Here is a 9,979-nt window from a genome sequence, read left to right as displayed (position 1 = left end):
TCACGTCCATCCCGTTTTGTCCACGGTGGCCCGAAACGTGATAGCCGTGGCCGCCGAGCTTTGAGCTCTCAGCAGACATTTTTTCTTCTTCTTTTCTTCAAACATGATATCCTCACGTGAATAACAAAACAACAACCCTCACGTTTTCATCAAAACGATTATCAAATTACACCCAGAGATTACACGCAATTAAGGTTATCCATAAGTTTACTGCATGTGACATAACATCGCGTGAACCAGCTTTATGTATGGTTTCTATACATGCATATACCGACTTAGTTTAAAACGCCCTTACTACCTCTTCCAACTCATCAGAACAGTAATTGTCTATAGGGGTAATAATCCTGGGGGGGGGGGGGTAATTTTCTTGGGGGTAATTGGCCTTGGAGTAGAACCGTAGTGTGCCTTGGAGCCTCCAGGACAGCATCCCCTTTACCTCCCACATCCCGTCACGGAAACCGTGATAGACCGTACAAAAACTTGACAGGACGTAACAAAACTGAATACAGAGAAGAAAATGGCCAAAATCCCACGGCGCACTACGTTTCGGGCAAACGGGGCTGCCGTGGCCGCCGGGAACACAGTGTAAACGTAGCATTCCTGGCGGCCACGGCAACCACGTTTCAGGCCACCGTGGACGAAACGGGATGGACGTGAGACAACGCGGGGGACCGTATGGGCAAACGTGACAGGCCGGGATTGCCGTGGATGCCGGGCCAGATTTTTAAACTGTAAACAAAATTGCCACGGCACTCACGGTCCAATGAGAAACATAGTAGGCCGTAGTAAAAGGGGGTGAACGCAACAAAACGTGACAGTACGTAATAGGCCATAACAAAACTTGGAGGCGGTCCGTAGTGGGACGGGAACTCTGTGTATTCCCCAGCATCTCACGGTTCTTTCAAGTTTTGTCATGTTCAGCCGCGTTTAGTGCACGTTTAGTCACGGTTGATTCACGGCTGCTGCGCGTTTTGTTCCGTTTTACCAAGCTTTGAGGAAAGAAGGCCAAGCTATGCCACCGAAGAAGCTAAGAGGTACGAAGCCCCCCCCCCCTTCCCAGTCCTGCACCACCACCAGTAGAGGGTTAGGCCAAACAAAAATTTGTTTTGGTTGTCCTCGATTGCTTTTCTGGACTAGGGCGGGCGGGCGGGCGGATTATTATTATATCTTTTTTTTAAACTTCATTTTTTGTGTGTCTTTTTTTGATTTTTTTTTCCCCCCATTTTTTTTTTTTAATAATTGTTTTTCCATGAAAAAAAAAATCATTGGGATGTCAAGCATTTAAACAAACAAAGTCTATAAAACACTTTGATATGGTAAAAGACTAGTTTAATGTACAATGAATATCAAGACCAACATAGAAAGTATTTATGGCTTTGAAATACAGCACCTTTTAAAACTACTTATAGCTACTTGCGCCCTCTAATCGGTGACCATTGCTCCCCCATGATCCTCTTTTTTAACCGAGAGCTGACTTTATGAGATAACCACCTGTCCAGTAAACCTGCAGGGTGGTCTAATCCCTCCTGTAAACTAGTACAGATGGCCTTTTAATTTGAGTTTAAGAATGCTCAGAACCTGATTTGAATGAACGGCATTTTGACGTAGAAAAATAAAAATGGCAAGTTTAATAAATACAGAATTGCGTACTGAAAAGACTAAACTGGCAACAGGACTCATTTTGATCCTTGCAAATGCATAAAATGGTATGTTTGGCATTTAAGAATTGCTCTCCTCAAAAAAATTAGATTAAAAAAAAAATGTAACATGGAAGAGTTTTGGTGATGCAGATTTTTCTTCTACCCCCCCCCCATCCCAAACTGCTTCCGGTGCGCCTGATTCAGGTAGTATTTCACTTTTACACATATAAACTCAGAAGATTTGGGGTTAACCCCCCCCCCCCCTTTAACTTTTGTTTGTGTATGTTTTTGAGGAAAACCCCCACCCCCTTTTTTTTTTAATGAGAAAAAATTATAATGAAACAAATTGTGGTATTGGGTGACCCCAACAAACGGACCTTACCCCCCCCCCCCCCAACGAAACGAAATATCGACCGGCTAATTTGCAAATTTTGGGACACAAAATAAAAAAGACCAAACTGGCAACGGGACGCATTTTGATCCTTGCAAATGCATAAAATGGTATGTTTGGCATTTAAGATTGCTCCCCCCAAAAAATTAGATTTAAAAAAAAAAAAAAAAAATATTGAATTAAAAAATATTGAGTTTAAAAAAAATGAATAAAAAAATAAATAAATAAAAAAATAGGAGCGGCCCGAAAATGACGAGCAGGCGGTCGAGGACAACCAAATGATTTTTTTTTGTTGGCCTTAGGAGCAGCCTGAAGATCCTCGCCGTTCACCGCCGCCAGGTGAAGAGAAGCTGCTGACCCGGTCCCTGAACTGGAACCTGAACCTGAGACTGATGAGGCTGAAGAAGATGCACCTGCTAGAAGGAGCGCAGAGCGGAACTGTGTGTCTTGTCTCTCGATGGCTGGTGTTACTCTTTCACGGATCTCGTCGAAGAGCTCTGGAGGCATCCTCAGATAGTTCTGAAAGGCGTTGACATCTTCGGTGGGGAGCTCTCAAGTGAGAAATGAAGAGTAGTGGCCCAACTGCTGCTGTCTTCCTTTAACCAGTTGCGCACACTCACATGGATCTCTTCCGCCTTCTTCCTGCCTGCTTCACTATGGCCTTCCCTCTTTACAACTGCTGCTAGCCTTCTTGTTGTTGATGCAAAGACTGAATGCACCCTGCAAACATGCAAACAATAATCTTCTTCATCTTGGGCATTTATGATGTTGTCTCGTCGAAATCTCAGGATACAATGATTGCTTTTGCTTGAGAGGCCTTATTTTTATACCGTAGGCACAAACGTGCTCCAAAGCTGCCCGGCGTCCACGTTTTATCCGTAGAAAGCCTTGACAGAACGTGAGAAACGTGAGGGACCCCATCAAAACGTGACGGGCCGAGAGGGAACTTTCTTAGCAGTCAGGTAAAATAACCACCATCACCATAATCATCCCGTTTTGTCCACGGTGGCCCGAAACGTGACTGCCATGACCGCCGAGCTTTGAGCTCTCAGCAGTTGTTTTTTCTTCTTTCTTCACACGTGATATAATCACGTGAATAACAATAAAAGTACACATCACGTTTTCATCAAAATGATTATCAAATTGCACCCAGAGATTACACGCAATGTTAACCATAAGTTAACTGTATGTGACGTAACGTCACGTGAACCAGATTTATGTATGGTTTCTAACTTTCTATACATGCATATACCGAATTAATGTTAACCGCTCTTATTACCTCCTCAAACTCATCAGGATACACTTCTAGCCCGCTGTATGGTACATTTATATATTTTATTCGAAATGGAAGAGCTTAGAAATTTACTGAGCTTGCTTAAAGTAAATATCTTATAGCTTAACAATTGGTAAGAGATTTACCAAAGTAATCTATCATCAATTTCAATCCCTATAAGTATCTTATACTTTTTACTTGTTCTATTATTTCATTATTAATATGCACCTTCAGACTTAATTTATTGTTACCTCGTGTGTTATTACTCAAAAGCATAACATTACTCTTATTAGTTTTGATACGTAATCTATTTGTACAATACCATTCATTTATAGTATATAAATCTTCTTGGAAGTTAGATGTAATGACATTAATATCCATACCAGAAACATTATAAGACAACATCATCAGCGTATATATTACATTTACTTAACCGCAAGCAATCAGTTATGTCATTTATAAAAAAAGAAAGAAAGAAGAAGGGGCCTAAACTACTCCCATGAGGAATTCCTATAGTAACGTCCTTTGTTTCGGATAGCTTACCATGACAATAAACTGCTTGTCTCCGACCAGAGAAAAAACTATAGAAAATCATTTAAAGTTCAGTATTTAAAATACCATACTTATTCAATTTTGACAACAAAAGTTCATGGTCAATACAATCAAAATATTTTAATATATCAAGAAAACATGTACCAACGTTTTCCTTTTCATTAAAGCCCCACTGTATTACGTGTAACTAGTCTTGCTCCCTCTATATAGAAAACAATGCCTAAGTGGTGCCCGTTGGTCCCCCATGATCCTCTTTTTCTTATGTTAAGAGTTGATGAGATAACCATTTGTCAATGACCTCGCTGGGTGGTCTAATCCCTCCTGGCCAAACTAGTGCAGACGGGCTTTAACAGATTCATACCAACCATCAATTCCCGGAACTGATTGATTTCAAGACGACTGTATATATACTTTCAGGGTGGTTCCATGATAGATCATGATTACAGAAAGTTTCTGAAATCTTTTTACCAAAATTTACAAAATAATCGTTCAATCTATTAATTAGATGGTAAAACGAAGGCTTTCCCCCCTACCAGTAATTTTGCTTAACTCCTTCCATAACTTCTTACTATCATTACTGTACCTCTCAGATACTGAGTCAAAATATTTCCTCTTCTCTTTTTGTATGAACTCGGTGCCTGAATTCCTGAGATCTCGATATTCAGTCAATAGATATGGAAATTTTAGTGTATCATATTTTCTCTTTAAGTAATCTCTTTTATAAATAAGTTTGATAATATTAGAATTCATCCATGGGCAGTGCCTAGTTTTAACCCTACATTCTTTTACAGGAGCAGGTTTTTTACAACAAATTAAAAAAGCCTGTTTCCCGTAAACCCATTTTTCTCGTATAGGGGAAGTATTATCAAATATTATGTCAGAATGTTTTAAATCATCAATAAACGCATTCTCATTAAAATTCTTATAGTCTTTAAAGCGTATCATGCACTGAAATGAAAGATTGGGGTGTAGAAAAGGGATAAGAATAACCTGAATGGACAGTCTGCAGAATTGGTTAAAAGATTGAAAGATCAGGGAGTCGTGCTGATGCTAGAGACAGAGGAATGTGGAAGAACCTTATCGCCACCGAATATAGATAATTAGGTTTATAGAGGGGGGATGGAGATAGAGAAAAGGAAATAAATAAAAAGAGAGAGAGTGAGAGAGGGAAAAGAGAGAGAACATGAGAGAGGTGAGAAAGCGGGAGAGAGAGAGAGAGATAAAGAAAGAGAGAGAGAGAGATCGGGGGAGGGAGAGAGAGAGAGAGAGAGAGAAAAGGAGGAAGAGAGAGAGAGAGAGAGAGAGAGCTGTGAAATTCTCCCATCTTCTTCAAAAGTGGTGTTTGTGAAAACAAAAAGTGAGAAGCTAGGTTGTAAGCAGGGGCGGATCCAGCCGGCGGCGAGGGAGGGGCCCAATTCGTTAGAAAATATTTAACGGCGACTCAGCCGACCGGCCGAATAATCAGAGAGAGAGAGAGAGAGAGGGGGGGGGGGTAGTGGTAGTGAGTACTTTTGTTTTCTTGGGTGGGGGGGGGGGGGGGCTCAACGTGGGAGGGGCCCCTGGATCCGCCCCTGAAGTTTGATGTTTTCAATGTCAGATCTTTTAAAAACAACATCCCACATTATTTCATATCTTGCCAGGTTATATTTTGGAGGAGAGACCTGGGCAGTAAAGGCCACGCGAAGAAGCTGATTTATGATTGGTGTAAGAGGAGTTACAAGAAAAGGAAGGAGGCGAAATGATGAGATATACGAAAGGAAATAAATGACAGTGATAAGGGAGACGGTTGGAGAAAGCAGACTGAGATGGTGTGGACACGTGAAAAGGAAATATCAATATGAACTGATTAAATGGGCAGCAGAGAGAAAAGAACAAAAAAGAAGGAGAAAGAGAAGAAGATCCAGGAAAAGCTGGATTGATCGTATGAAGGAAGACGGTAGAGAAATTGACTTTGAATGCCTATAGACAGGACGAGAAGGAGATGTGGTAACGAGGAGATCCGACCCCACAGCTGGAAGGGACCCACGGGATGGTGATGGTGATGGTGATGATATTGATCTCATATTCGTTGCGTGACTTTTTCAAGCTTGATATATTCAAAAGAAATATATATATAAATATATAATTATAATACATGATCTCACACCCACACTCACATCCCACGTAAAGAACACACATTCACCTGTGACATTATAACAGCGGATGACCGGTATTAGAATTATGGTTTAATTGCCGACTTAATTTGGCTTTCACGTGTATAGGCACACACTCATTTCTAGTATACACACACGATTACTATTATCAGGGAAAGATTTCTCCACACATGGGCAATACCAACACACAAACAAACGATCATCTTTCCATTGACATATCACAAGAATCAAAGGGAATAAGTTCAGAATACCATTCGGACATCATGCAAACACCACTCTCTTTCTTTCTCGATGTAATTTAACCAAGACATTGTAGAGACAAGCAAGGAAGCTAAAACATTGTTGATTGTACATTTTTGTGAAAGAATCTTTTATTTCAGATATACAATTTTTTTAATTAGAAATTAATTGCATATCATTTTGGTATTAAAAAAAAGATAATAGAAGTCTAAAAAATAACACGGCACGCACGGTCTGACGCCAAATCATTGGAAAATGTCCCTCTCATTAACAGTTAATGTTGTATCTGCATCTCTGATTCATTTCTTGTCCATATTATAGGCAGTCATCCTCTGCGAGATTTTGATACCCGGGTCATCTTTGATGCGACAAGGTGAATTGTTGATTGAAGCTTTGTTGAAAGAGCCCTTCTGAAACTTCGTTTACGTTCAAAGATCTGCGATGAATCTTTGGGTGAAGTGACATCAGCGGGACATAGTAAGGACAGGCATCTCGTAAAGATTTGTGCGATCGAGTTCTCTTCTTTGGCCGAGCTTTCTACGTGATATGTGTTCCATTGACAAAACATAAGTTCTGCCTCAGCCTTTCCAACTTGTCTCTTTCCCAGATCGTTCTTGTTTGCCACGACGACGATGGGCATTCCGGGGCCTCTCTTTCCCGCTATCTCGTCGCAGGTTGCAAGGGCTTCGTGGTAGGACAAGATGTCGTCAGTTGAATATACGACGACGAATATATCACCGTTGTTGAGGGCCAGTTGATGCATTGCAGGAAACTTAAAGCTGCCACTGGTATCAAGAATTTGAAGATAAACTTCTTTGCCATCGTAATCGATCGGCATTTCAAACATATCTTCAATGGTTGGGTTGTATTGCTCTGAGAAAGTCTGACTGACAAAGCGTCTGATGATTGCCGACTTGCCGACCTGAGCCGCTCCGAAGAAAACAAGCCTCTTTGCCATAACTGATGATGATTTAGATGGCATAGTGATATAGCTGAGTAATAATAAGTAAGTAAGGTTGAAATTATAGAGCACTGGCTATAGAATATAGGCTTCTTGAAATCTGAGAGCTCGTGCACCTTTCTATAAGAAATTAACCTCATCATCGCAATACCTCTCCTTTTATACAAGTCTGATCAAGATTGATGCGAAGACAATATTGTATGCTTCTATACTTAGAACAACCAATAGACAACCAGTGAAACCCTACTTTTATTATTTCGTCGGTGCATGGTTTATCATTAGAATGTAGGCTTAAGTTGACAACGGAATTAGGACTGCTACTTTATGAGGTGAAGTTTTGCGCATGCGTCCCGTCGGGATCATCTCCCTCGTCCACTGTCTGAATATTTGGTATCACTTGCTAATCTCCCTCAGCCTGGTCAGCAAAAACAAAGAAAACTCAAGTGACATCATGCTTAAGCAGTACACTGTGTATCTGAGTGGCATCCGAAGGATTGTCGCTCAATGTACGTAGCAGCCTAGCAGGGTTGGTCTGCTACGCCCCCCCCCCCATGCAGCAGTGGACCAGCGAAGCACAAACGCACAGAGTTTCAAAGGCAGAAACTATATCACGACTCGATTATCACAACACGACTTAGAACTAGACTAGGCGTAAATAGTCAAATCTGACTGAACGCCATAAAATATAACCAACAACAACAACTCTCCCTGGTACGTACACGTACGTGCAGCCCGCCCCAACTTGTTAGGGTCAGCGTATACTTGCGTAGAGGGCGTTTCACCGTGAAGCCTTTTTCAATGACAAATGACAAAAATCAGTGACAAATCTGCTGAAAGCCAATCAGAAGCAAGGTTTTCAGTAGCTTATAAAAAAAAACTGTCATTTGTCACTGATGACAAATTTTGTGAAATGCCCCCGGCCAGGACTGCCAACATTAATTTTGTAAATCCCCCTTTCGCGGGGTTTTCGCTGGAGACCGGCCCCCTAAATCCGGAACACTGCTCAATGTACCCCCTATCTATGATATCAAGATATTTCATAACCCCCTTTTAAAATCTAATCTCAGAAGTCCAAAGACACGGAGAGAGAGAGAGAGACGCCTCGTTTTTAATATTTTATAACCCACTTTTTAAATTTCTCAGGAATACAAAATCAAAGAGAGAAAGAAAAAAAAAACACGCCTTTTAAAGGAAACCTCCGAATATATTGTCAAATACACCCCCTTTTTTAAAAACAATTCTCGGGCCGGTCTTTAATTTTTGTCACGCGAAAAGTGGGGGGGGGGGGGGATCTGCAGCATGGTTTATTTGAACATACGTATACAGCCTCGATGGTGAGAATATTAGCATGCCCTATTCGGTAGGCTATTAATCAATTTGATCAATGCCCCTGTCCTATGTGTATTTTGCAGCTGGAATGGCCGGGGGGGGGGGGGGGGGGAGGCCGCCGGTGCGGGATTGAAGAGACAGCATGCCCCTGCTGGGTGTTAGCATGGAAATGCTCTTCTTTATAGCGATCTTCTCCAACGACGAACAGAATACTCAGCAGAGCAAAAATATACAAACAAGGCTCCGATAGTAATAAATTAAGAATATAACATGTATGACGATCGATGGTTCTACCTGACTGCTAATTAAGAAAGCGAGCATAATATGCTTGTAAAACAATTAACTAGGGACCGACGCACAGTGGGCCAGGGAGGAACCAAAGTGCGCCAAAATCCATTTTTGGTGATTTATTTTTTTCAATTTTTTTCTTGCCCAGTTGAAAGGTAATACATTGAGGAATACCTCAGTAAAATATTTAATTCCGGTATGCACAATAAGGGTATACATTTACTCCTTCAAACAGCAAAATCCTACATAATTATTTTATCCTACACAGTTTTAGTGCAAAAGTGACTTATTTGTGGGTTTTTTGGGGTCCGCGGCTGAATCATGAAGGATTCGCGGTCAGAACACTTGTTCTGACACCCACCGCGGATCAAAATAAGCACATTTCGGGGCAATGTTGCAAGGAAAACGGCTCTAACATAATAACGGGCAGAATCGGGCAGCCAAATCTGGTATTAACTTAAAGCTTAGACATCAGAGAAAATGTTGGTAATATAATTTAAGCGGAAATCCTTGGAAATCCAAACATTTCCTCTGGATTTATGAAAAATAAATCCCCCAAAATGAGTTTTGGCGCACTTTGGTTCCTCCCTGGCCCACTGTGCGACGGCCCCCCGACGGCCAGTGTCTTTCCGAGGCCGACTTGGCAATGAGGATTAAAGTGTGTGTGTGTGTGTGTGTGTAATCGGGTTTTTACTGAATCGTTGCGAAATTTTCGGCCCGATTTATAAATGTTAAAACACCCCCCTTGAAAAAATCCTGCGTACGCGCCTGTATATAAATATATAATTATAATACATCCCACACCCACACTCACATCCCACGTAAAAACCACACCTCCAAATGTGACATTATAAGAGCACGTGACCGGTATTAGAATTATGGTTTAATTGCCGACTTAATTTGGCTTTCACGTGTATAGGCACACACTCATTTCTAGTATACACACACGATTACTATTATCAGGGAAAGATTTCTCCACACATGGGCAATACCAACACACAAACAAACGATCATCTTTTCATTGACAATATCACAAGAATCTAAAGGGAATAAGTTCAGAATACCATTCGGACATCATGCAAACACCACTCTCTTTCTTTCTCGATGTAATTTAACCAAGACATTGTAGAGACAAGCAAGGAAGCTAAAACA

The 9,979-nt window shown here is 41.1% G+C and overlaps 1 protein-coding gene across 1 annotated transcript; it reads right to left on the bottom strand.

Moving 5' to 3' along the window:
• Nucleotides 1-7,231, bottom strand: LOC579650 (ras-like protein 1). The gene is made up of 4 exons (XM_779754.5): nt 6,676-7,231; nt 2,652-2,740; nt 2,329-2,580; nt 1-111 (listed from the first exon to the last, which is right to left on the bottom strand). Exons 1-4 carry the CDS (start codon nt 7,229-7,231, stop codon nt 1-3), a joined length of 1,008 nt encoding a protein of 335 aa, XP_784847.4.
• Nucleotides 7,232-9,979: the final 2,748 nt, after the last annotated feature.

Source organism: Strongylocentrotus purpuratus, unplaced genomic scaffold, assembly GCF_000002235.5.
Source record: "Strongylocentrotus purpuratus isolate Spur 01 unplaced genomic scaffold, Spur_5.0 spur5_scaffold_6, whole genome shotgun sequence".
Taxonomy (NCBI): Eukaryota; Metazoa; Echinodermata; class Echinoidea; order Camarodonta; family Strongylocentrotidae; genus Strongylocentrotus; species Strongylocentrotus purpuratus.
The sequence above is the reverse complement of the archived record's forward strand: the minus strand, read 5'-3'. Positions and strand labels throughout refer to the sequence as shown.

Bases quoted from the DNA above. Each gene is read 5' to 3' on its own strand.
- LOC579650 (XM_779754.5), bottom strand. From the start codon at position 7,231: ATGCCATCTAAATCATCATCAGTTATGGCAAAGAGGCTTGTTTTCTTC. The intron at 2,741-6,675 runs GTAAACGAAGTT...GGGTGCATTCAG, and splicing joins TTCATCGCAGATCTTTGAAC to TCTTTGCATCAACAACAAGA. The intron at 2,581-2,651 runs GTGAGTGTGCGC...CTCACTTGAGAG, and splicing joins AGAAGGCGGAAGAGATCCAT to CTCCCCACCGAAGATGTCAA.